The 27,783-nt window shown below is 41.5% G+C and overlaps 1 protein-coding gene across 6 annotated transcripts in view; it reads left to right on the forward strand.

Moving 5' to 3' along the window:
* NCOA7 (nuclear receptor coactivator 7) overlaps positions 1-27,507 on the forward strand; it is a 124,770-nt gene extending 97,263 nt beyond the window's left edge. For 5 of the 6 annotated variants that reach the window (XM_016212813.2, XM_087817593.1, XM_016212803.2 and 2 more), the window contains 6 exons: positions 11,535-11,682; positions 19,795-19,920; positions 21,436-21,588; positions 25,856-25,951; positions 26,344-26,417; positions 26,788-27,507. In XM_016212813.2, the coding sequence (XP_016068299.1) occupies positions 11,535-11,682; positions 19,795-19,920; positions 21,436-21,588; positions 25,856-25,951; positions 26,344-26,417; positions 26,788-26,923 (733 nt within the window). In that variant the 3' untranslated portion in view covers positions 26,924-27,507. Of the gene's footprint in view, positions 1-11,534; positions 11,683-18,396; positions 18,499-19,794; positions 19,921-21,435; positions 21,589-25,855; positions 25,952-26,343; positions 26,418-26,787 lie in introns of all 6 variants that reach the window. The other variant, XM_087817595.1, reaches the window with a different exon arrangement.
* Positions 27,508-27,783: the final 276 nt, after the last annotated feature.

Here is a 27,783-nt window from a genome sequence, read left to right on the forward strand (position 1 = left end):
AATTTTATAATGATATAGTAAGGCATGTCACTAATAAAGGAACAAACAAAAAGGCCTCCAAAGCAGTCCCTAAAGGAATTATCTTTGTCTCTTCGTATTTAATACAACTTATAAGTTTTGGAAAACTACTGAAAAAATATGTTACAGGATTATTAGTCACTTATGTAAATATTAACACTTCTCTTTTTTTTGAATACTCTAAAACGTTTTGAAGTGATACTGCTTCCTTCATTCTTTTCCTGGTCATTTTGTTTTTTTTCATCAACTTAAAGTTCTAGAAATTCATTATTCCCTTCCAGAAGTACCTTACTAGGCAGCCACTCTAGCAACTTCACTAACCAGCTTTGGCAAACACCTTGAGTTAATTAGTGACTGTAGCCAGACCTGAGCTCATGAAGAAATCTCCCCCTTCATAAGTGAGCTCTTCGCTGTGGTGGCTGCGCTTTCTGGTGGAGGCGTGAGCGCCAGCACTTTGGAGAGTAGCTCCTGGACCTTTCCTACTGCAGATAATTAACCCCTGCCAATGGGTGCTGCGCACAGTGTTTGGGAGTAAGTATGCAGGAATAGTAATGATTGAAGGCCTGAATGCCTGCAGGAGCCAGAGGAGTGGAGGGAGGGAAGCGCCAAGGCCAGTGTTAATTATGGGCTCCGGGGAACAGGCGCTGAGAACTTCTGTACTACCTCCAACCCAATGTTGCTGTGTAGGAACGGGAGCCTGGTGTTGGTGGGTCTTCCCATAGTTTTTGAAAGAAGCTGAAATAAGAATTATGTGTGTCAGATCTCCCTAATTTCTAAGTAATATCTACTGTTTAATTTTTTTTAAGTAGTTTTCAATCCAAAAAGAATGCATCTGCTGCTGAGTTCAAGCTACAGGCTACCAGCCTAAGGCCTCTGGCATTGGTATTAAACAAAAACTTTTAGTTTTTACTTGTTTTTGAGTGATCCTTTTTATAACCATAACTGGTGGTTTTGATCATTGATTCTCAAAAGAACTTTCCTATTATTTTTGGTGAACCAGATGAAGAAGCATATTGAGTTAGTACTTTGTAAATAAAGTTTCCTTTTTATAGGCACACTAAGCCTCGTAAAGAATGGAAATTATGCCTGAGCATCACCACTAACCTTTCCTTTGGTCTCATTTGGAGTAGCAGAATATTGAATCCAGAAGGGACATTACAGGGCAAGGCGAGTGACCTTTTTCATATAAGGACCTTGGGTCAGGCCACTGAGGTGGGTTTTAAAAGGTGGCAGTTTTCTAGTAACAGCTCTATAGTGAAGAGTGCTTTGCCCTGTTGGGCTTCTGTGACTGTATTCAGAATGGAGCCCGAGGAGGCTTTGACTGCAGTGCATTGAAATATCTTTAATTTATAATCAGTAGTACAAGTGAACAGTGAGGCTGCATCCATACATATTTCAGTACTCTCTAGGTCATATTCTTTCTTCTTTCCTTGTTTTATTACTTTCCATTCTCTGTGCCATAATGTATTCTAAAGTATGGTTTTTAATGTAATAGCTTTGAATTGTTTAATGGTTCCTGCTTATAATTTGTAAATCAGGTGGGTGGTTGTATCTTGCTCTGTATAGATGGCCCCAATTTTTTTTCTTACTAATCAAATGACTTTTGATAGGACAAGAATTGCTTTCTGGGTCATTTTGGTCGAGTTTGTTGGTTTGTGTGATTGGTAGCAAGTTTTAGATAATTACACTGAAGGAACTTAAGGATCTATGTGAGAGTAGAATGAACTTACACATTTGATTCTTCAGACACCTATATTGGCTTTCTTATCTTCACTTTAGAAGTTCAGGGAGATTAATTATTATTTATTGCAAGCATAAATGCCTGCAGGTGCCAGGAGGAGGAATGGAGGGGGGCAGCTCCGAATCCAACGTTAATTACCTGCTCTGGGGAACAGCTGCTGGGAACCTCCGCACCATCTCCAACCAAATGTTTTCCCAAAGCCTCCAGCTAATAGCAAGTGGAACCAATTTAGGAATTCAGGTCTTTAACTTAAGAAAGTGTACTTTTTTTTTTTTTTTAACTTGTCAACTGTGCTTAAAAAAAGGGGGGGGAAGAAAGCAAAGCAAATTAAGTCCTTCCATAACTAGTAGTCTTGTTTGATAAGATAGATTATAATTATACCTAAAGCTCATACACAAGGTATGAATAATAGAGTAATGTTTTGTTCTAAGCATCAACTCAGAATTTTTACTGGGTTTTATATTCCTCAATCCTACAGCTTTGTCAGTGACAGGCTTTTATTAAATAGTAAAACCAGGACAGTGGGACTGACCATAAAGGAAATGGTGAAGCATATTGGTTAAGACCTCGCGAGCTGACCTGAGGTTGATACCAGGTTCGCCGCTAACATGCTGCGTGGCCTTCGGCATCTTAATCTGTGTGAGCATCTATTCCTTCCTCCATTAAATAGAAACAGCAGTTACAGTGGCCACCTCATGGGGTTACTATGAGAAAAAAATGAGCTTGCCCATGCACGAAGGGAGAGGTAGTTGCTGCTGTGACTTCCCCCCACAATCTGCAGTGCTTTGTTGCCTTAGGTAAGGCTGCTGCCTTCTGAGAACCTTCTTTGAATTTCTTTTTCAGAGATGGCAACTTCATCTCGCAAACAGACCTGTAACTTGAATTAGGTGTTTCCTTTGGGGTGAATCGTGTGTTGATGATGAAGACCTTTGAGTTTATGAAGAAATCTGATTAATCCCAAATTTGTAATTTGACAGAAAATCTGAAGAAAGCATGAGTGCCGGGTTTGGGTAGTAACCGTGGCTGGATGGGGTCAGGTTTTGTGCCTGGAGGAGTATGTATGGCAAGCCTCTCCACCATGTCCCCTGCACGCCTGCGCTCTGGCCTTGGTCATCTCTTGGCTGGATCATTGTTGTAGCCTTCTCAACAAAGCCTTTGTTTCGAGCCAGTTTTCTCTCTCCCGGCCCATCCCTGCTTGGCTCCACAGCAATCTTTCTAAACGGCAGATCTGGCCGGGCCCGCCCTCTGCTAAAGGCCTGGGTGTCGCCTCTCAGTGCTTCTCAAGCTCCAGTTGCCACACTCTCTTCACAGATATCCCCATATCTGCATGCTGTCTGTATTGCTGCTCTCTCCATAGTTGTCTTTAAAGGACTTAAATCATTCTTTTTTGTCTTAGCCTTTTCCTGAGCAGTAATATCTGTGAAGTCAGAAGTAAAATAAGCTAGTTGTACTTACTACTGACACTCTTTAAATAACTATGTAACTATCAAAATATGTCCCTCTGTGTATCCTCTGAAGTCACTGGAGCAACCCCTGCCACACTTTGGAAAACAGTGGCCTCGGGGTAAGGTCCAAGCATTTGATCTTGTGCCAGGACTTTCTGTGCCCCAGTGACCCAGCCTCTCTGGCTCTTTCTTTCTCTGTTCCCGCCACTCCCATTAAGTAAAGAATAAATCTCTCTTTCATTCCTCCTGTCGGGGAATTCCTCCCCTGTCTGATGAGTCCTGTTCAGCGGAGACAGTCAGCTCAGATGCTAGTGGCTCCTGTTGCATGTGGTTAGAATTGCGTGAGGAGGTTTTGTTACTCTCAACCTGAGGACTCTGGGGCAGGGCTGGGGTCTCCTGCATCTCAGCCGCAGTGTCCCTGTTGCAGAATTCTCTGTCAGCATCTCCAGTGACCTGACTGCATTGTCCTTTGTTCTCTCTGCCATGGCCAGTGTGACCTCCTTCCAGCATCACCCTCTCTAACATGCCATGCAGCTGGCACACTTCCCTCCGGTGGATGCCATTTCCCCTTCTTCCCGTAACTGACTTCTCCTTCAGCACCGCGCTTAACCCCTGGGAAACCTTTCCAGACGCTGGCCTGAGCTGATTCTCCCCTGGGCTTACCTTTGTCATCACTCTTCTTAAAAATAATAATAATAAGGGATGCTGGAGCAAAGATATAATAGCATATGGCTGGAACAAAGAGTACATTTTGGAGATTGGCACGAAACAAAGCTCTTCAGCAGCCCCAAGGAGTTTGAATTTATCATAAAGCCTGTGGGGAGTTCTTAATGGATTTTACACAGCTGGGTGAAGTGATCTGACTTGCATTTTATAAAATCGCTTCTACTTCTCTGCCATTTATTCTTGGTTCCCTTCCAGGACCACTTCTACCACTTCCTCCTCAAACATTAGCATTTGCCAGGACCTAGATCTTGACCCAGTTTCCTGCTCACATGAGTTGCCACATCCATAGCTTTGTGACCAGTGTAGTGGCAGTTACTGGTTGTGTCCTGAGCTAACTGAGGCTGAGAAATATGCTCAATGATGCATGGAGACCAAAGGGAGAGTTGCTGAGTGAGCTTCAAAAAAGCCATCAAAAGGTCGAGACAAATGATGCCTAAGGATACTGTTTGGTTTGACAATAGGTCACTTGGAGAAAATGAGCAGCTTCACTAAAGCAGTGAGGGAGGGAAGAAGATTTTAAAATGGTGCCTCCTTTTAGACAGTTTAACAAAGGGCATATACTAACAGGGTCACAAAATCAGAATGGAAGAATTCAGGAATGAAAAGAAGGTGAAAAGTAGGCTAACCCAAATGTTAATAATGTGCCCTAAAGGGAATATGAGCTATGGGAAGCGAGCTTTAGGGAGAAACAAAATTTAGAGGCTTTTATGTTTTTAGGGTGGGGAAATGGAAGTAGGTTTGTGGATTAAGAGAAGGAGGTAAAGGGGTGGAGAAAACAGAGAGGTGGGGTGGAAGTAATGGAGGAAGTTCGCCAAGGAGTGGGCCTTGTCAAGAGTCCAGAGCAGAGGGCTAAAACGAGAGGAGCTCCTTCTTCTAGAGAGAAAGATTGCTAAGAGGGACAGTGGAGAGGAACACATCATTAGAATGGTATTATGGAGGATCCTCTGTTCAGAGAGGGCGGTGGCTACTAGATTGAGCTTGAGAAAGCAGGAGTCCGGAATAGCTGCGTGTGGAGTAGTCGAGGAAGAGAGCTGGAGGGAGGGTTTTTCCTAGCCAAGGTCCGCAGCCCTTGATTTCTAGTGGATCCCTTAAGATGAATGAGCAAACCCAGCAGTATCCATCCCTGAGAGGGAGGAGTTCGAAAGGCGATTGTTTCTGTTTCTGTGGGCAGGTGTTTGGAAGGGCAGGTGCTGTGGAAGGGTCAAGTGGTGCGTCTCTAGGGGGCAACGATGCGGGGGAGATGGAAAGATTGGCCTGGAAGTACATGAACCCAGGAGAGGCTAATGGCTGGGGAAAGAGGAAGGATAGGGTCAGGGTGAGAGTCTGATACAGTCTTGAGGGAAGGAGTGGGTGAGGTGGAGGCAGAGGGCCAGGAGGGGAATTTTCAGAATTTGGGGCCTGTTTCCAGAGGGGAGGGTTGAGTTCTAGAAACTAACTACTGGGAAAACCCAGTTAGCCAAAAAGAACCATTCCGAGAATTAGGTTAAATAAACTTCAATAAACTTCCACTCTAATCTAGAAGGCAAAAAGATGAAGTCATATACTCTTCCTCTCCTTCCCAAGTAATTAGTAAAGATAACATAAACAAAGGATGGAGAACTGAGCAAACGTAGAGTTGGGGGGAGGGACGCCGATTCTTCCATGTGATACCCAGGGGCCTAAGATTAAGTCATCAGTTTGGTTCCCAGGGGACTCTAATTTTCTCCTGTAGAACAGGCCTTTCAGATTCCTCATTGCTCCTGCTTTTCCATCAGCTTGGTATGAGGGCCCTCTGCATGACGGAATGAGGAAATGTTATGAGGAAGGCTATTATCGAGGGAAACCAGAGTGTGACAGTGTCCTGAATGTCTGAGAAGAGACATGAACATTTCCCCTTGGCATGCCCCATTGCAGAACATACTTTTAAAGTTTCCCATCTCATCCCACTTGAGGCCTCCCAAGGCCGGGGTGACTGTTGGCTGTAAGGCAGAAGCCGCCACCTGAGAGAGGAGGGAGGCCGTTCAGGGCTGCTGCCCTGCCTGCCAGTGAAGAACGGTTCCCACAAACGCTGAGGCGAGGCGGCTCCCCCAGGGTGCCCTCCAAGCAGAGCGCAGTGTTAGCAGAGCTGTGAGCCTACTGATGAAGGTGGGGGAGGAGGAACGGAGTGGGCAGCATGTGCCCCAAGGGCCACCCAGGGCTTCTCACTAATATTACTTACCTTTCATTAATAAAACCCAGAGCCAGAGAAGTGGTTTCCCATATGTGAGAGCTCTGTGGACAGGTACACAAATATACTTGTCCTCCTTGGAGTTCAGCATTCATAAAAGATGAAGCAGTTAGCTTCGATTGGCTGGAACATTTCCAGGGATGGGGAGCTGGGGCACGTTATTCAGTCTGCTGAACCTCAGTTTTTAATCTTTAAATTGGGCATAGTAACACTTGCCTCTTAGAGTTATTGTGCAATGTAAGGTCCCTGAGTCAGGGAATCACATCTTTTCTTTTTAGGTGGCAGATATATTTTATCAGCATTGCTAAAAACGAGAAGGTCGCTTCTCTGTTTAACATTAAAAATGTTAATGACTCTGAGCCTCTCTTCTGTGATATTTTGAGAATGCTTTTTCCTTCCTTTCTAGAGACTTCCTCCTGTGGTAAATCTAACAAGCCTGGTGCTTACTCAGTTTAAAGGGCTGGCCCTGACTGCTGTTGTCGCACTACTGGCTGCTGCAGAAGAGACCACTCACTCTAGTGACAAATAAACCCAGGAACTTTATTCACCACTCACTGGAAACTCATTCCTAAGAGAAGAGGCTTGGGGAAGCCCACTTATCTGTTCACTCCAGGTTCCTACTCAGGTTGAGATATTTCTTCCAGATAGAATGGCATATGTAAGCAAGAATGCTTTCTGCCAACATTGACCTTCCCCCCACTCACACATATGATATAGGGAGCTGCTTTCACCCCCTGTCTGTCCTCTGTGGCAGGGAGCTTTGTCTAAGCTTTACCATGATCAGCACACCACGCCAATTAACCAGTCCCTAAAATAATCATGGCGTTCATATGGATCTCGAGTCATCAGTCTAGACCAGACCACTCCCTCTTCTTTTCAAGAAGCCGGTAGAGGAAGAAGTGTTATCCTTTCCTGCAGGCTTACCTCTATTAGAACCACCTTAATTCATCAGAGATGCTCTAGTAATCTTGAACTTCAAAAGAGAAGGTATTAGTCACAAAATTCCTCCCTCCCAGGAGTCCTTTGGACCTTATACAAACCTTTCCTTTCTCTGTTTTTCATCCCATTCACACTCCCAGTGGATTGTAGGGATGAGTTGTCCTCATTAAGCAGAGGATTTCTAATTACACCATCCCCCAGAATAATAGGTCCTACTTACCTTCTATATTCATAATTAAAAAGACCGCTCAAATGATCTCCCCAAGCAACCTAATATCATCATCACCAAAAAGGGAAGTGACTGGCAATTGCTAAGATAAGCTCTCTTGTTAAAATCTTTATCGACCTGCAGCTTTCACAGTTTACATTTTCTTATAACATCTAAGGAGAAATGAAATCTTAACTCCCAATCTGTGCCTCACCCCTCACTCCCTTGCAGTCTTGCACAGAAGTAAATGAGCTCTTAGCATTTCTTGGAATGCTTCTTGAAATGTGTGTGCTTGTGCAGCCACTTCCCCTATGAGGATAAAATGTTAGAGGACAGATGAACAGTCATTCATGGAAAGTGGGTCCAAAAACTGATAAAAATATGTCTTCTGTCATAACTAGGAAGTTAACTGGGAAATGTTTCAGAAGTCAGTGTGGAATTAAGTAGAGGACTTTGTAGTGTGGTTGAAAGAACTTTGATTGCCACCCGGGAGATCTAGTTATGATGCTGATGGTAGACTTCAGAGCCCCCATTCCCTTATAGCTAAGGAGAGTTAGTGGATTAAATGATATCCAATGACCCACCAGCTGTAATGTTCTAGAAGGTAAGCTCTACAAGGTCAGATTCACTGGCATATGGTGCGTACACTGAGAGTGTTGTCAAAGGAAGCAGTGCCCTCCAGCCAGGAACTACCAGGAACGTAGCTGAAGTTGAACGAATTAGGTTGACTCGTTGCAGTGAAGGAGAGCATGCACCATGGGATCATGGGCCATCTCAGGAAGAAGGTGCTAGAAAAGAGTTATGGGATTTGGGTTTGTGTTAGGTGACTCGGGATGATTTAAAGAAGTGGAACTTTCCTCTAGATTGGATGCTGTCAGGAAGCAGAGGTCCCTGTAAAATTGTGTCTTCTAAATCTTACCTAGGAGGGGAGACTAGAGAGGTCAATGCTGTAATTGGTAGAGAGGAACAGTCATTCATATTAGCCAGATTAGAGGGATATTTGGTGATTTTTGTGCCTGGATAATGTTCTTGTTTTTGTTGTGTTCAGATATGAGACCTCAGAGTGGTCTTGCTTTTATCATGATTCATCATGGTCATGGTGGGTCCTTACCTGATGTTGATGTTTTGTTTAAGTGATTATATTCAACAGGAAATTACCAGGGCCTAGCTGTGAGTAACTGGGTAGCTCCTAGCAACACTGGGGCCTGGCTTATAGGACCAGGCTAGGACCTATAGGACCAGGTATTAGGAACTGCTTTTCTCTTTTTCACAAGTAAGGTAGCCAACAAGTAGTTAGGAAACCATTTTATCCAGTGTGCGTATACATGTGATAATGTCTCCTTTTCCAAAAGTTTGACTGAAGCTTATTTGGTTCTCAACTCCATTACAAAATACAGTTAAGATGGACTGAATTTGAAGTGTTAGAAAACCAAAAGAGTTAAAATTGTATACTTACCAAACCTCTCTGGAGTGGTGATTTATTTCATTTTTTTCTAAGTTAATTTTTAATAGAAAATGTCATACTACATGGTAAACTACAAAGATTCCAAAGAGCATACATATTGCTGATGGGAAGGCAAACAATGATATCCCTCAAAAGGGCAACATGGTATTATATATCAACATTGTTAATGAGTTGTTCTTTTGACAGTGCAGTCTCATTTCTGGGAATATATCCTATAGCTATACCTGTACATGTGCGAAATGACTCTCATACCAAGTTATTCACCATAACATTGTTTATAACAGCACAGTATTGGAAACAACCCACGGCCACAGCTATAGAGGATGGTTACATAAACTGTGGTAAAGCCACACAGTAAAGGACCGTAGAGCTATAAACAAAAGAATGACGACGCCGTCTATATACTGATGTGGTAATATAATTAGCATATATTAAGTGAAAAGATGAAGATAGAGAATAGTACTATCTTTTGTAGAAATGGAAGACAAAAAGAATGTATATTCATATTTACATTTACATAACACTACAAAAACACAAGAAACTAAAAAATCACCTATAGGGGAAGAGGGTGGGCACAGAATGTGGTAGACAAGGTTGGGAGGGAGGGGGGAAGGAAACTTCTCATTATTTACTTTTTAAAATATAATTTTGATGCTTGAATCATAAAAATGTACAACCTCTTCTAAAAATTAAAATAACTTAAAGATATAATGTAAAATATGTCTTTCTCCCACTCCATTTTGTTTCCCAGAGGTAACCATTTTGATCAATTTGTTAATAGAACCTTTAGAGTAGTCCACTGTATTAGGCAAGGATCTCCAGAGAAACAGAAACAATAGGGTGTCTGTGGGGGGCCGGGGAGAGAGAGAGAAAGATTTATTTTAAGGAATTAGCTTACATGATGTGGAGGCTGGCAATTCCAAAATCTGAAGGGCAAGCTGATGGGATAGACAGCCAGGGAAGAGTTTATTTTGCGGTCTTAGGTATGAAGGCCATCTAAAGACAGAATTCCTTCTTGCTTATGAGACTTCAATTCTTTTAAGTCCTTCACCTGATTGGGTGAAGCCCATCCACAATATGGAGGCTAATTTGCATTTACTAAAAGTCTTCTAATGTAAATATTAATCACATCTAAAAAAAAAAAAAGAGAGAGAAACAACCTTTATAGCAGTGTATAGACTAGCATTTGACCAAAAGCTGATAACTAACTTTGAGGAAATAATTCAAAAGATGGTAAAAGGCATAGATCTTGAGGATGGTTATTGTAATGTTCTTTGTACAGTCGAAGAAGTGGAAATAGGCTAAATATCCTGAGGGCATAGGAATACAGGCTAATTATGGTTTATTACTTTCATGAATTGTAGCCATTAAAAATCAATACAAAGACTAGCAATATTGGCATATGTGTATTATTTAATGTTATATAGAACAAATAATTATGTCTTGGCCCTGATTACAGTGAAAAGAAAACTGTACATGTGGACAAGAAAAGATAGGAATATGGAAACTAAAAACAATTTGATTCATTGGAATATCAGAGTTATGGGTGACATTTTTTATTTTGTTTTAGTCCTATTAATAATTGTGTTTGTTCATTCATGCTTCTGTAACAGAATACCATAGACTGGGGAGGGGGGGCTTATAAACAACAGAAATTTATTCTTCACATTTCCAAAGACTGGAATGTTCTCAAGATCAAGGCACTGGCAGATTTGTTTTCTGGTGAGGGCCTGCTTTCTGGTTCATAGATCTTTCCACTGTGTCCTCATGTGGTGAATGGGAGCTGGCTAGCTCTATGGAGTCTCTATTTTAAGGGCACTACGCCCAATCATGAGGACTCCATCCTCATAACTTAAGCACCTCCCAAAGGTCCTACCTCCAAATACTGTCACATTGGTGATTAGGTTTCAACATATGAATTTTGGGGTGACACAAGCATTTAAGCTATAGCAATATTGTTATAATAATTTTACATAATTATAACTTTAAAAAAAATAACAGTGAATCAATATTATCTCAGACAGTAGAGGCTCACATTGGAAAAGACTTTAAAAATCATTTGATCCTACCTGTCACCCACTCTCATCACTGTGATGGTTGCAAGTATGGAATCAGAGAGCTGGTGACTCTCATACCTGGAAGGATATCGCAGCTGCCAGGACTGAGAGCTCTCATTCTCTACTTGAAAACTAGCCATCTGTCTATTGATTAAGCCTGGAGAGATGGTTCAGAACCTTCAGACATTAAATCTGTATAAGAGAACTGAGAAATGGGAAACAAACTACATTCCCATGTCCATATAATTAGCTCTGCTTCCAATATTAAACAATATCTGGTATCATTCACTTTGTAGTTATTAAAGGTATTTCATAAAAATTATAAAAGTGCTTCAATCTGCAATAAGACCTATTAGAATATTGTTTATCCTTGTTTCCATCTTAAGCTTCAGATTAATTTTTCCCAATGAATAGAAATGTACAATAAATGAAAACCCAATGAGGAAAACATTGGTATATTTGTGTTTTTCAGTTTCATGTCCCATCACTTGATCTTTCCCTCAGATTGAAAGAGTTTCTCAGTGTCTATTGATTTCTGCTTTCATTTCTTGACTGATTTTTCAAGTTTGGAATGAACTAATAGAGGTCATCTTCACAGTGAGAAATTTCCCAGTTAGCAAAATGGATTTGCCAAGCAGGAAAAAGATGGTTGTATGTGCCAAAGTCCCTACCAGTGCCTGCCAAGAAAGTGGATTTGGTGTTAATCCTTATAATGAACATGTTTTTCAGGGTGGATCATTTGTACACATTCTTTGTTCAGTGGTCTCCTGACGTCTATGGGAAGGATGCCAAAGAGCAAGGCTTTGTGGTGGTGGAAAAGGAAGAACTAAATATGATCGACAACTTCTTCAGCGAGCCGACCACCAAGAGCTGGGAGGTGAGTCATCAAGCAGGGGCCAGACTGTCATGGTCCTTAAACTACACTATTAAGTCAAAATGTTCTTATGTCCAGATTTCAAGAGCTTCTTGGCTTACAAGAAGTTAGGTTCCCTGTGCACCTTTGAAGTTACAGCCAAATATAACCTTGTTCCTGCTTGAAGATAGTTATGTATGTCAGAAAATCCCCATCACCACCACCACCACCACCAGCTCATTGAACTTTTCTTTTTAAAAACTGCTGCTGTGTCCCTTTTACATATAGGGTGAAAGTCAAGTTCCTTAATTTGGCCTGTAAAGCCCTTCAGAGTTTTTTTTTGAGCACTTACCAAACCCTTCCCATGTTAGGAGCACAGTGGATGAGATAAGTAGATGTTAGCATTAAGGAGTATAAATAAATCATTACTTTATAATGGGATAATTCTCGTAGATGAAGTACTAAGCTCTGCGGGAGGCTGTAGCCAGTCATCTGAAAGGAGCCAGGGGGAGCAGGGAAAGCTGCCCAGAAGAAGTGATCTGAGCTGAGATCAGAAATGGGAATACAGGCAGTTGTGGTGGGAGTGGGACGTGGAATGTGTCCTGGCCAGAGAGAAAAGTCTGTGCAGAGGAATGACCCAGGGAAGAAAGAAGGAGCATGGGGCATTTGATGAACTAACAAAAGTTCAGTGTGACTGGAGCATGGAGTGCAAAGCTGAGGGAGTAGCAGGAAATGCTATTCCCTTGTAAGCAAGAGCAGATCACGAAGGATCTATGTACTATGTGTAGGAGTTTGGTTATTTTCCTAAGGGCAGTAGGAAGGCATGGAGCTGTTTTGTGCCTGGAGAAGTATATGCAGATATGCATTTTGGAGAGTGCTTTCTGGCTGGCAGACAGATGTTCAGTAGACTGGAGATGAACAACATTTGAGACTTGAGGACCCATTAGGAGGCTCTTGCAGTAATTAATGTTGAGAGAGAAGGATTGCTGAAAGAGTAGCAGCAAGGATAGAGAAAACTGAGTGCTTTTGAAAGATAGAAAGTAGAATACACAGGACTTTGTAATTAATTACATGTGGAAAGTAAGGACGATGCCAAGATTGATATCTTGGTTTTCAGAGTGGGAACTGAAGGGATCGTGGTACCTACTCTTCACTGAGATAAGGGGCACAGCAAGAGGGTTAGACATAGTAGAAAATGCTCTGTGTTTGGTTTTAATCTAAATTTGAGGGACCTGTGGAATATCCAAGAAACAACTGAATATAAAAGGGAAAATATTTAAAGATACACTTTTGGAAATCATTGGCAGAGTTGAAGTTACAAGTGTAGATGAAGTCATCCCAGGAGAGTATGCAGTGGGAAGGGAGCAGGGCTCAGGACAGAGCCCTTAAGGACACCAGCATTAAAGGGCCAAAGATAGTAGAGCCCACAAAGGTGACTGAGGAAGAGCAGCCGGGGATGGGGGAGGGAAACAAGGAAAGTCATGTCTTAGAAGCCACGGGAAGAGAATGTTTGAAAAGACAGGAAATTGGTAAAAAATGACTGATGTTGTTGTAGCGGAGTCAAAAAGTAAGAACTAAGCAATGTCTTTTGGATTTAAAATCAAGGAGTTAGTTGGTTACTTTGACAGAAGCAGTTTCATTAAAGTTGTAGGTCCAGTAGTTCAAAGAATGAGCGGGGGGTGGGAGATTAGTAGATGGAGCTGGTAAAGGGAGGCAAAAAAATCAAATTTGGCTTTGGAAAGTAAAAATGAGGTAAATATTAAACTGGAAGAAGAGGGGAGGTTGGGGAAGGGTTTTCCCTCTTGTTAGAGAGACTTTAACCTTTTAAATGAGGTCAGTGGGAAACCAGTGTGGAAGATAGGGGAATGAGGGCGAGAGTAATCAGGAGAGTTGATCCCTGTGTGTCCACAAGGGTTGCGGGGGTAGGGATAGGATGGGCCTTAGGTTGGTGGTCAGACAGTGGAAAAGAGTAGGATGTGTGTAAATCAAGTGTAGATTCAGTGGGAGAAAATTGTGAATGGTTTCTTTGAAACAGAAGGAGGGGGCATCTCCTAGAAGTGAAGGAGAAATTAGAGGAAAATGGAGGAGGTGTGAAATGGCAACTTTGGAGACTAGGAAAAATGCTAAGGAACTGGATGAAGGCCCCATTGGAGTCTGCACCGTACACTGACAATGGCACCAGGCTGCAGTAAAGGGTGATGTTCTCCAGAATCATCCAGTGAGCAGTCGGATTCTCCCAAGACTGAAACCTTGCAGGATTGGAATGACCAAAGGTGATGAGGCTGGCCCCTGATGTCTAATTTCTTCTGGAATTCCAGGTCCCTTCGTATACACGTTTGCTATTACTACCTCCAAGCCAGCTTTCTATGGCCAACTTCTGTGATCCTTCAGGGTCCAGCTCATTTGTCACTTCCGTGATGCTTTCTGGAATAGTTTACTCCTCCTGTTCTCCTAAACCTATTGTTCACAAATTTCTAGTAAATTGCCCAGCAATTTACTTGTTTACATGTTTTCCTCCCCATAGTTCATACACTCCTTCTTTGAGCCCATTGTTTGAAGATACTTAAGCCTGTCTGTTCTGTTTGGTTCTCCTTCACTTGGCTTTGTATATCATTTGTGTTTTTTCTGCTTTTTCTTCTGCCTCTCCGAGGATTTCTGAGTTCACTTTGCTTGTCCCTAGGAGTTTTTCCTTGGCTCTTCCCATCTGTTACTCTTCCTTGAATGAGCTCATCAACTCTGGTGGTTTGTGCTCTCGCCTCCCACATCCGCCTCTTCCACACACCTCTTTCTCCCAAACTGCTCCTCTAGAGCTCATAATTGCCCCGTAGGCACTGCTGGAAGTCCACCAGGCAAAGATCGTGTGACATTAGCACTCTGGCCAAGGCACTCAGGAATATCAAGTCTTGTCCTCACCTAGTCATCTCTGCCCGAGAGGCCCCCGTGAGATGTGTGCACAGAGGAAGCCAAGTCAGGAAGGGTACATTTCCTTGCTGAGGCTGTGGTCTCTTGCCCTGATGTGGAGTTCCAGAGAGAAGTTTTAGGTTGCACTGGGGACTTAATCCTTTCCTCACTAGGCCTGAATATTTTGAGCCAAAGCAGTTCTCTTAAGGCCTATTCTGCCACTAATCCCAACCTTGAATCTCAGCTCTTGACAACACCAGTGAGAGAATAGACAATACCCTCCAGTACCAGAGGAAAAGGAGCTAAAATGGCATTTAGGGAGAGAAAGGTCTGCTTCAGAGTCTAGAGCCCGATGGAATAAGCTTGGGCAGTCTGCCCAGCCGTCTCAGTTTGTGCCACTGTGAAGAATGAAAGAGGGCAATCCCTCTAGACCTGTAAAGAGGAAGAAAATTGTTGGTCTGTTCCAGGCTCCTAGTGGAAAGAAAAGATAACTGGAGAGACAGGTGACTGGAGTCATCAGGCCGCCTCATCCCTATTTTCTTGCCACATGGACAGAGTTCAGAAGTGCAGTTTGAACAGTGCTGGCCAAGTTCCCTCCCATGCAGGATTCAGCTCTGCTTACCAGCGCTCCCTTAAAGCCAAGTCCCCGTGGCAGCCTGTCTCTCCTCCGTGGGTGGGGAAGAGGAGCCTTCACTCCCCCCAGGAGCTACGGGGATCTGATCCTCAGCATGTCCGAAATGACGTCTTTTCCACAAACTTGCTTCTCCTCACATATTCCCATCATAATTCGTGGTGCTCTAAGCCAGAAACCTTCCCAGATTCTTCTCCTTGAGTCATTCATCTCTAGGCAGAATCTTGTTGATTCTGTTCTGAAGTGTGCAGGGACCTGGGCTCCCCTTCACCGCTCCTGCCTCAGTCAGCCCTTCTCTACCAGTCACTGGGACCCCAAGGGCACCTCCAGTCCCAGCCCACCCACTTGTTCACCCTCCCATGCAAGCTCTTTAAATAAGCTTTATTTCCCAATTTTATCCAATTAATACCCGCTTATTTGGGGAAATTATAAAACAAAAAAAATGCAGCAAATTTTAAAATAATGTCTAACCACACGACACTTTTGTACATTTCCTTCGGCTCTTTTTTTTTTTTTTCCTGTTCTGTTTTAGGGTGTTTTCTGGGGGATGAGGTTGGGAGTTAAGTCTAGCTTTTTATTTTTTGCAAAATGGGATCTTGCCCTGTGTGTAGTTTTGTATCTGGCTTTTCTCACCTGAAATATTGTGATAATTATCATATTAAAGATTTTTAAGCTGCATTTTTTAATGGTTGCCTAATACTTTTTCTCTCAATAATGATTTATTTAATGATTCCAAACTTTCAGGAATCTTTGTTGGCTCAAGTTTTTCACACAGATGATCTGCAACTTGTAGCTTCTTAGAAGTGAAATTTCTTGGTATAAATTTGCAAATTTTTTATATAATGTCAACTTAACTTGCCAGCATGTGAGGAAAACCCTTCTCACTGTGCTTCTGCCAGCAGAACATATTATTATGAATCCTTTCTAAAAACTTTTGGTAATTTCAAAGTTGAGAAATAATACATTTTAATTTCAATTTTCTTAATTATTATTTAGGATAGAATGAATATTTGTATGATTATATTATATATAATTTGTTCTTTTTTTCTTTGTTGTAATGCTGATTCATTATTTTGCCTATTTTCCTAAGGGAATTGTAATAGTTTCATCACACTTTGAGCTCTTTGTGATTAAAGATATTAATTCTTTTTCTCCTGTATTTTTTACAGATTTTTTTCTCCTAGTTTGTTATCTGTCTTTTAATTTTATTTATGTTTTTGTTTGTGGTTTTTAACCCTAGTGCTTTTATGTATACTTGGCCCTGTACTATTGATTCAAGCTCTACTCATTCTACAGTTGATTTATTGATATCTGATAGGTAATATTTTTAATCATCGGTTTTTTTCCAGCACTGTTTAATGATTTGTGATGTTTTCTCTGTCATGTGTATAGGTCTTATATGTGTTCTGTACTATGTTCTATTTAACTTGATTTGTAAATAAGTGATCAAGCGAGTGATCGCAAGCGTGGTCTGGACTCCCATGCTTGAAACACTCCGTGGTTCTCCATTGCCTGTAGCTATCATTATCCAAACTACCACTTGGCAAATTATTTTTTTTTACTGAATCCTAGGCTCTCACCATTAGAACCTTTAATTCTGTGGGTCTGGGGGAGGAATGTTGGAATCTGTTTTTTTAAAGCTCCTAGATGATTTTGAAGAACAGCCAGGTTTTAGAAATCTGATAAGCTCGAAGCCGTTCGTGGTATCAAGATTCTTCATTTTCTCCACTTCTGCTCCCTGCCGAGCCTCCTCTCTACTTCGCTTGCCCTCTGTTCTCAAACCACAGTGAACATAGGACACAACTGTGTGTTCCTGCTTGTCCCCTTTACCGGACATCTCCCCACACCCCACCCTCTGCTCTCAAACTCAGTAAGCCATCTCAGAACTCTCTAGGTGGCCCCAACCTCCTTTGAGCTGCTGTTGGCATTCGTATCACATGGAATGGCATTCATTTATTTATAAATGTCTCTCTACTGTCTCCTCTCCCACTGGAGACTGTGGACTGTTTTGTGTCCCTGCACCTGGCAAAGCACCTGGCACTCGCCAGCATATAGAAAGCACTCAATAAATGTTAGCTGTCACAAAGTGCCAGGTTCTTAAAGGAATGCCATCTCACTGGCACAAAATCCTAGTGATTCTGCCCAGATTGTGCCTAAGCTCATGCACTGAGAATAAATTCTGGCTAACCTGGGACTGATCACAAGGTACCTGCCAGAGTCCCCATTGGAAATGACCCCAGGATGAGCTACACAAGAGCACTCCCATCCCCTCAGCAGGACTAAAAGGCAATTTTGGATCTGGAAAAGCCACAGGAAGATCACTGAAAATTAATCCATGGTGTTCTGCATTTCTTTCCACCCCGTTGACATCAGATCCGGGCAGTAGAACACGTCTCATCACGCTTCTTAGCCATTAAGATTAATATCCTAAGTATGTGGTAAACACACAGTGCCATATGCCGATGATGTATTGTAGAACTGCAAACTTGAAACCTATATAATTTTATTAACCAATGTCACTCCAATAAGTTCAATAGAAAATTTTTAAAAGATTAATATCCTAAAAAGTAAAAAGGTTTGCCTTTTTTTTTTAACTTTGCCAGCTGTTCTGAAACACTGAATCTAAAGTGACATTTTCCTCGGGCTCATATAAAGCAGATGTTTTTCCATTCTTTTGAATTGCTCACACTTAACAAACGTGACATGGAATTGAAGAGAAATGCCATTGTTCTTAGGGAACCTCCGGTAAAGGCTCCTTTTGGCTCTTCCAGTGAGATTCAAGCCGATGTCAGGGAAATGACATAAAGTTTAAAATGGAGGTTTAGCCTTAGAGAAGGTGCGGAAAAAACTCTGGAAAGGCAGGGTCAGGAAAGCTAGTTTAGCCAGAGGACAATTGGGGGGGGGGGGGGGGAGTATAAGAAGAAAAAGAAAAGCAAACAATGCAGTTTGTAGTAGTTAGGAAACCACCGTTTGGAAGGTGCAAGTGTCAGTTTACAGCCTCGCAGCTCTGCCTGGCAGGAAGTGTGTGTTTGCTCTAAATCCTAATTTGGGCGTGTTCCTGGAGAAATGTTGAACCCTCTCCTAAGGGAAACAGAAACCTAGTCATGCAGGAAACTAGATACTGCAGAAACAGTTGTAGCTCAGCGTGGTTACAAGTAACCCTGGTGTGGAGGCGGATAGAGAAAAACCTGTTCCTCGCTAGGAAGCAAGCAGGCGCTTCGCGCCCCGTCACCATGAGAGTCCGAAGATTGCCCTTGGACATTCAGATTTTGTATTGTGCCAGACCTAACCAAGAACCCTTTGTGAAGGTATGTGGGAGTCCCTGAGAGCTGATTTGGTGCCTCTGAGTCCTCAGAGATCTACCACTCAGTGTGTTTGGAAATGCTTTCTTAATTAGAAAGGATTGTGCTGGCATTTCAGCCTGAGCAGGTATTTTATTCATTTGGAAGATGGGTATGGTGTGGTTTGGCCCCCTCTTTGGAGTCAAAATATCCACATTTGATTTTTTTCTTTCCGTAGCCTCATTTTGAACCTGTATTAACTGTAGAGTTCACAAAAAATAACTGCTTCATTTAATACATTGAAAATGCTGGATTTGTGATTCTTTGATAGTGTTTTCTTTAAGAATTTCCCCTTGAGAAGGTGATAAAGTGTATTAGCTAAATTTTCTTAACTGTAAATCTGGCTCAGGTGACAGCAGGTACTTTATATTTGTGACTGAGCATTTTGGAAATCGAGTGGTGCATTATCTGACAACTTTTACTGTAGATAACTTACTTAAATGTTTTCCTCTCTCATGCAGAAGTCATTAATACTGGTACCCAGGACTTTTAGCAAATTAGTCACTTTATCTGTATCTTCAGTTTCAAAATAATTCAGTGATTTATCCAGACTTTAGGAGGGGGAGCGGGAATAGATTTTAAGGTGAAATTTACTTTGGTAGTTCACAAGCATAGTTACAATGAAATAAGTAATGTTGTGTACAACATCATGTTTCTCAGTTTCGAAGGAAAAACTGCTTTGGTAGTTTCTGAACTGTACATAAAGAATCATAACCTAATTGTAATTTAAACTACATGTGTGTTTCTTTGGATTGTTACTCTGGTAGCTGTTGTCATTCGTCATTTCTATCAGGGTTGGTTGCTACGTGCACAGTCTTAAGAGAGAGCATTAAGAGTCTTAATTAAAAACCCCCACTGTCTTCCCAATATCCCTATTTATAGAAGACTTTCAAATAGAATGATCTCTGATCAGTCCCTTAATTCAAACTTAGATGCAGGCTCAAGGAGACTAATTAAGGGCATTTCAAGGGTATAAGTGGCTGTAGAGTTATGCATAGTTCTTGCTCGAGGACTGAGCAGTTGAGAGCAGTAGTAAAGGACTTTAATTTGTACATATTAAGTGCCTCAGCTGTACCGTGTTAAATTCTGCATTTGTTCTGAAACTGAAAAGTTAGCCATTCCCCAAAGTCCCTGTTCAATTTATGTCCTGCTGCTAAAACTCTGCCTGTTGCAGGATACCGCGTACCTGAGGTTGGTTTTAGCAGGCAAAGGTAAAGCAGATACACCGGGGGCTTGGGGGCTTATTCATCTTCTGTATTTCAGATCATCACTGTCGAGGAGGCAAAGCGCAGGAAAAGCACGTGCAGCTACTATGAAGATGACGAGGAGACTGGCCTGCCGGTTCTGCAGCCCCACAGCGCGCTCCTGGAGAACATGCACATTGAGCAGGTGTCCTCCCTGGGGACTCAGGATGGGGGTCTCTAGCCTTCAGAAGCACTTCCCTACCCTGACCACATTTGCTCATCTCGCTCCAGGTGAAAGATAGCCAGGTTTTAGAGGAAGGTCAGCAGCTAACCAAGGCCAGCATCCCTTTCCCTGCTTCCAAAAGGCTGTGGAAGCATCCCTGCTGCCTTCTTGGGAGTGTGAGGACTTGGCTAGACACCACATCCATCTCTCAAACCTGAGCAAAATGCCATTTCTTGTTTTTAAAACAATCTTTAGAATTGATTTGAGAGAGAGAAAGGGAGGGAGAGAGGGAGAGAGAAACAACAATTTGTCGTTCCACTCATTTGTGCATTCATTGGTTGATTCTTGTATGTGCCCTGACCGGGTATCAAACCCGCAACTTTAGTGTCAGGACAACGCTGTAAACAACTGAGCTACTGGGCAGGGCCTCAAAACAGTTTTTAAAGTGTCCTGTTATAGTGCTAACATACTTAAGATCCAATTTTATCCTAGTGATTACTGCAGAGTTCCAGCGTTTTTAATTTATCAGATTCAATAAAAATCATACAGCAAATATACTTTATTTGCTTTATGAAAACTGCCTACCAGTAGGAAGAATATTCCTTGTTCTGTAGTTTTCCTTGTGTGCTTTATGTTTTCTGAAAATATGTTACTTCCTGTTTATGAAATAGTATATAATGTGATTGCGTTTGACCTTTAGTCAGTAATCTCTTCCACCTCCCCATCAGTTGCCTTAGACCTGAATTTCAGAGACCTTAATGAATCATTAAGTTTAACTCCCTCAATTTACAGATAAGTCTACAAAGGCCCAGGAAAGCCAAGTGATTAGACCAAACAGTTACAGAAATGGGGTTTATTCTGATACTAGAGCAGATGTTCTGCATGCTGAAGACTTCAGCACTTCATAGCCTCATTTGTTAGTGTTTTTGAAGAGATATGCACTATTGGTATTTGTGTCAGTCAAGTTCAAGCTAAATATAAATGTAGTGAAAGATTCAGGTGCAATGCGGACACACTACATCTGACTAATAGCATAAAACACTGTGTTTTCTTGTTGACACTTCTGTGGGAAGCTGCAGTTGTCAGTAGCAGTGCTGAGCCTTTGAGGGTTTAGAAAGAACAATTGGAGAAACATAAATTGTTTGGTGAAAGCTAGGTTGAAGTGTAAAAAGGGAGAGCGTGTGTCTAATTCATACTCCTTTATCAAGCTAGGTGCTATCTCCCAATGGATAATGGCACAGTGACCCCACAGTCAGGTCCCCAAGGGTGAAAGCATGCTCAGGGAGGGGGAGGCGTCCTGCCAAGGTAAACACCACCAAGGAATGATTTTCCCTTCTCTTCCTTGGTTTATAGTGGCAAACATTCGCCAGAGTAAAGGGACAGTATGTAAATCAGTGTAATTTTAAGTTTGATCCACAGGCTCATACTTTGTTCTGCAAGTTCATGAGTGATTTATGTGTGAACTGTGTATTTACATGTTCATCTTTGGATTCGCAGCTGGCCAGACGCCTTCCAGCCAGGGTACAAGGGTATCCGTGGAGACTCGCATATAGCACATTGGAGCACGGGACCAGCTTGAAAACTCTCTATCGGAAATCAGCGTCGCTAGACAGCCCTGTCCTGTTGGTTATCAAAGATATGGATAATCAGGTGAGGTTTGCTCCTCTCTTAGAAAACATTTTTATAGTAAAGATTTTCAAACCTACACAACAGTAGAGAGATGAATACAGTGAACTCCCATCACCCAGATCCCACAAGTTAGCAGGATTTTGCCACATAAGCTTCATCTGCCTTTTCTTTGTTGGTTTTCCTTTGCTGAAATAAATCCCGATTACTATGTCATACTTCAGAATGCATCTCTAAAAAAGAAAATGGAGCATATCTCCAAATACAGTCACACTCTAAGGAATGTTTTTGTATGTACTTACCATACTGTAGAAAGCTATGATAATATTCTACAACCTACAGCTGGAGAAGTTGGAGAAAAGTCAAGTATCAAATTGGGGGTAACTACAGAAAGAAATTCCAGAGCTGCACCAGAACTTTATCCAGGTAGCTGAGGTAGTGCCCGCAAACCTTGCCTGCATGGTTGCTGAGATGGAGAGCCCACAGGCCATGGTGTGTTGTGCTGGAAGGGCGCAATTACTATGCAGCAGCAGGGAGAATTCTCTGTACCGTGGCTCATTACACTTTACCTCTGTTGCATCGGTCTTGGAGGCACTGGTGAAATCTAGCTATTTCCCCCATCTACCCAAAACTAGTACTCCTCACCTTAATCACCTTGGCATGCAAGTAGAATCTTTCCTGGAATATTTTATATACTACCCAGTCTGGTTCCTGCTTCACAAAAGGAAGGCATCTTTCAAGTCTGTTCTTTATTTCTGTTTTGTCTGCATTATATCAAGAAGAAATCCCTTTACATTTTAAGTTGTAGATGCCATTTTCTCTTTCTGGTATTCAAGCAAGTTTTACTCAGCAGCCATTCATTCACTTATTCATTCATTCATTCAGAAAATATATAATGGGTGCCTGTTACATATGGAACACTATTAAAGCATTGAAGAGCTTGCTGTGAAGCTATATAATTGGGATCATTTTAGGGAAGATAGATCTTTGCTGTCATTATTTGCCTTGGGGAAAATTAGCAGAGAAATGGGTACTGGGGCATTCTTTCTCAACCGTGTTCTTTCCTGTGACTTCATTGTAGCTTAAGTGTTCTAGGGAGTAGTTTAGCTGTTGTCATTGCTACTACTGTTGTTTCCTAATTGATGACATTTAATCATGATCCAACTAAATGGTGGGTAGAGGCAAAATAAAAGTTAAAATAATAACAACAGAGGTTTCAAGTAGAACTACCTAGGGATTTAGTGGAATATTTGAAAAGTTGGGTGCGATGTGTTAGATGTGATGTGGTTAGATGGTTTTAGACCACATACACAAATCCTCACCGTAGACAACTTGTTGGGGAATGTGTTGGCCGCGTAGGGCAGGTATTGATGAAGCACAGTTTCACCCAGCTTCCTGTTAGCAGATATGTAAAGAAGGCCTATACCCGAAGGTTACACTATTTGTCAGGGATGGGTCTTACCAAATCTGGTACCCTCAGGTTGCTGGTATTATTTGTAGACACCTAAACACTAACTTTCTTGCCCCATCCCATCTACCCCTGAGGCAAATGTGGCATTGCTGTGTTTGAGAACATGGTAGAGCAACACTTATAAATTTACCTGAAAATGAATTATATAAAATTTTAATATAAAAATATTACATATGCCGAATGGCAGCAATAAGGAGCTCTGCAGATTCAATTCCCAGTGAAACAAACATACTGGTGGAAATTATAAAAATAATAATTTAAAGTCTCTGGAAATTGTCCTAAGGGCATCCAAGTGAAGAATCATTTATTCAAGAAAATATAATAAATCTCTTGTAGTAATGTGAGATTCTGTGGCACTTGAAGTACAGCCTGCTCCCTCCACTCACCCCCAGTTCAGACTGATAGACAAGAAGATGGGGCTCCCTCCCCCCCAGCTCCCAGGGTTATGATACAGGGGGCAGGTCCCCAGCACTTCTCATCCACTGCCCGAGATCACTGTTTCAGAAGCTGAATTTCATGTTAGTGTGGCCTAGAGGCAAAGGCTTTCTTCCCCCACCCCACCCCTACGCAGAGCAGATGCTGTACCTTAGGCATGACCTTGTCACAGCCTGTAGGCAGGTGAGGTGAGCCAAGACCAGCTTCTACCTGCCCAGCATCCTGCTAATAAAACAAGATTATTCATCTGAAAGAAGCAGGCCACTGTCCAGCCCCCAGCTCCTGAGCAGAGTCTCTAGCTCCAAGCTCCCAGGGAAGAGACAGACCATAAGATACTGAGCTCTGAAGCTCTCCTCAAAGGAACTGCCTTTATTTAGAAGGGTAGGGGGAAGTTCAAGCCAAAAGAGCACTCTAGAAATAGTGCAGATTTTGGTGATAATTATGAGGAGGCTGGTAGCTCCATAAAGGCAACAAGCGAAATGGCAGACCATCTAGTTTCCCAGAGAGAAGCAGAAGGCACCTAAGGGTGGCCTTCCAGGAGTCAGGATAGACTGACCAAAGAAACTACCCCTGCAAAGGGGCCCAAATTTAATCGAACCAGACTGTGGAGTAATTTATACCACAAGGCGGTGTGGAAAACAAAGAGCAATTATCATGCAATTAAGAGTCTGATTTATACTTACTTTTAGTGAGATACAGAAATGTTAATCCTTTATTGCTCTATTATATCATTCCACTCTTTGTGATAATTTTTTTATATAGGTTACATTGATTTATATTACAAACCCACAATAAATTGTTATGATGACTACTTGATATAATTTTTTATCTATCAGAGAAGCTAAAGGGAGAGCAAATATGCATTTATTGGTTTTGTTATATTAACCTTCCTTTTACCACTTCTGGTTGTCTTCATTTATTCTCACGGATTCGTTTGTCCTGTCATTGCCAAATGTGTTAAATTTTTATGTTGTAGACCCAACAATACTATTCTATGCATATTACACAATTGCTTTCAAAAAGTTAATAGAAAAAAATAAAATGGACATTTTTTTTACATAATTAACAATTCCCTAGTATCTTCCAATCCCCAGTCCTCAAACAGATTTCCATGATTACTAAGAAAAATTTAGGAAAGAAAGAATGTAATTATGTAGACTTGTGGTGGGTAAAAGAGTAAGCATGCCTTTTCCTGTTCATTGATCAGAAGGGGGTCCACTTTCTTCCATGTATGGTCATTACCCTTCTTGTTATGTTTCAGCACAAGCTTTTAAAAATAGATACCTTGCTCGATTGTATTTTAGTTCTTTTACTGGAAATCACCAGAAGAAGGGAAATGGATTTTTGACGTTTTTGTTACAGTTTTATTTCTGTTTATTCTTACCAGCAATGTGGGAAGCTTTGGGAGCAGGAAGTATGAAGAATAATGGTCAGAAAGTATTTCTAGACTTCTACTCTAACTTTTAGTATTTCAAGGAGCCAGGAACTGAATCTGATTGGTAAAGAAGAGATTCCACAATGGTTATAATTCAATTAAAATAATTTTGAAAAGTTGCGGCATTTTTCAGATAACCTCCCTTTAAAGCAGTGTTTCTCAATAGGGATTTGGAGTAAAAGGTCTATCAGAATTATCTAGGGACATTTTCAAAATATATATGCTTACTCTCGCCAGCCCTCACTCCTACAGTACTGATCAGGATCTGAGCAGAAGCAGAGGAAGCTGAGGCAGCAGACGTGCATCTTGTAAAAATGCTGCTCCTTCCAACCCCCAACAAGAAAAAATAGAAAATCATTGATTCCAATACATCTAAGTTACCATTAAAGCCCATAGTATATGGAATTGTTTTGTGTTTTTTTCTTAAAAGCCAATTCGAACAAGACATATTAGATCAGTCATGTTAAGGATAGAGTTTTAATAAGCATATTGAGAACTCATTTTCACAAATCAAAAGAGAAAAATTTGTTTTCTCTGGGAAAATGTCTGGCTATAGTTGCACTTATAAAACAACAAAAGAAGATTGGGCTTTATTCTCTCCACCACTCATTTCTGTGTGCAAGATGCTTCTTGTTGTTTAATGTTCCCATTATGTTGTCTGTAGTCACTAAAGGACATTTCTCCCTGGTGGACTTTGGAAGTCTTTTAAAATGGAAACAATTGCTGGCCTTTGACAAATAAGTTCTCTGAGCCACTTGGATTCCAGTTAGAGCTGGGGATATTTGCTGTATCTTTGTGGGTGGTCTCTTAGTTAAGAGCTCCAGTTTAGTAGTGATCTTTGCAGAAAGAGGTATAATGAGACCTCAGGATTGTGTTACAATATTTCAGAAAGTCTTTCTTTGGGAGGTTTAGGTTTGAAAGTAGATGATGTTTCTGTTTTCTTTTAACAGATTTTTGGAGCATATGCCACTCACCCTTTCAAGTTCAGTGACCACTATTATGGTACAGGCGAAACTTTTCTCTACACGTTTAGTCCCAATTTCAAGGTACTTAGATGGGTTAAATATCTGATTTCCCAGGGTCGCAGCGGCAGGGCTGTGGGTGGGGTTGGAGCCGCAGCTGTCCTGTAACCCCATCTGGACTCGCTCAGGCCTGGGTCAGCACCAGGCTGCGTACACAAACCGCTAGGGTACCTGCATGGGCCTTGGGGGTTGCTCTTCTGCGTGGTCTGGGGCCCAGGGGGGGATTGCAAGTCAGAGTGAGCGTGGGCCTGAGAGATCTTTCTCACTTCATAACCCCTTTGGAGATCTCATCCTGGTGTGGGAAAGGCCTGGCAGTCGGGCGCTTGGGTAGTTGCAGAGGTACTATTCTAATGTTCCCTTTTTGCCGATTCTCCAGATTAAAATGTCTGTTCTCTGTCTTGTGTTTCTACCCTCAGGTCTTTAAGTGGAGTGGAGAAAACTCATACTTTATCAATGGAGACATAAGTTCTTTAGAACTTGGTGGTGGAGGGTAAGGTTTTTGTTGTTATTAATTTACCACCTGACCTGAGTGGGTCCGTTTTGACCCAGGTAACCAAAACCTTGGTGTCAGGTGAGTTTAGCTAGTCGGTGTGTTTACATTAATTAGGACAGTGGCCTAACCTATGACACTAAGGATCAGAGATGAAATGATTTATTTATGTGTCTAAATGAGAGACTACTACTGCTGTCTTTCAGGAAAGCCAGGTCATTTAAATGAAATACAGGAAATATACCCTTTGTTTTACAAGCGGTTTAGGATTTTTGTCTGTAGCATAAGGGAAAGAAGAATGGGGCAGAGGAGGAGAGAAAGTGTGCCACATAAGATAGAAATGTTTTCTTCTTTTCTTAACCTTTTTCAGGGGACGGTTTGGTTTATGGCTAGATGCTGATCTATACCATGGCCGAAGCAATTCCTGCAGCACTTTCAATAATGATATTCTTTCCAAAAAGGAAGACTTCATAGTTCAGGACCTTGAGGTATGGACATTCGAGTGAAATTCAGGCTGCCTTAAAACACATCATTAAAAAGAAAGGGTTTGATCAGCCCTCCTAACGCTGGCTGGCAGACGAAGCCCCAGCCTGGACTGCCTCACCCCCCTGTCATGCTTGCTTTCTGCCATCATCTCAGAGCATGATCACGTCACAGGGAGATCCCAAAAGGTGCATGTGGAGGGCAGGCACTGACGAAAGAGATCTGAAGTCCAGATTGTTGAAAGACTTTGTACTCCCACTCTCTCCAAATCCATACAGTGAAGAATCAGAGTATTTATAGATGTATGAGTTGAATGCAATTTTTATTTTTGTTAACTGTGAAAAAAAGATACTGTTGAAATATATACATGCCTTGTGTATTTATCAACATAATTTTCATTACCAAAATGTACAGCAGACTCCTGTTGGCCATGGGAAAGTTTAGTCTCATTTAGAAAAATTGAAAGTGCACAGCACTTAAAGGGATTATGTATATGATTTTTTAAAAAACTGTTTTATTTATTATTTCTAGTATATTGTCTGAAATGTGTTGCCAGTCTTTTTTCTTTTAATGTGTCAAATCTTGAAATAAAGAAATGTGCTATGTTTTATATTGAGCTTTTTTTGCCCTGATTATTTAGGGTGGTAGATCTTAAACAGCATGCATATATATATATACATGTACATATATATATATGTGTATGTGTATGTGTGTGTATATATATATATGCACTTAATTGTGAACTTTAAAAAACTCATCTCCAATGTTCATTGATTTGACTGTTGTAGGCCAGCTTTCCATTTAGTCATTAAAAAGGTACATTTTTAGTTACTTACTCTGAACATAGTTGTGTAAAGAATAATAAGCCATTTCTCACAGTTAT

Source organism: Miniopterus natalensis, chromosome 5 (genome assembly GCF_054644295.1).
Source record: "Miniopterus natalensis isolate mMinNat1 chromosome 5, mMinNat1.hap1, whole genome shotgun sequence".
NCBI classification, from domain to species: Eukaryota; Metazoa; Chordata; class Mammalia; order Chiroptera; family Miniopteridae; genus Miniopterus; species Miniopterus natalensis.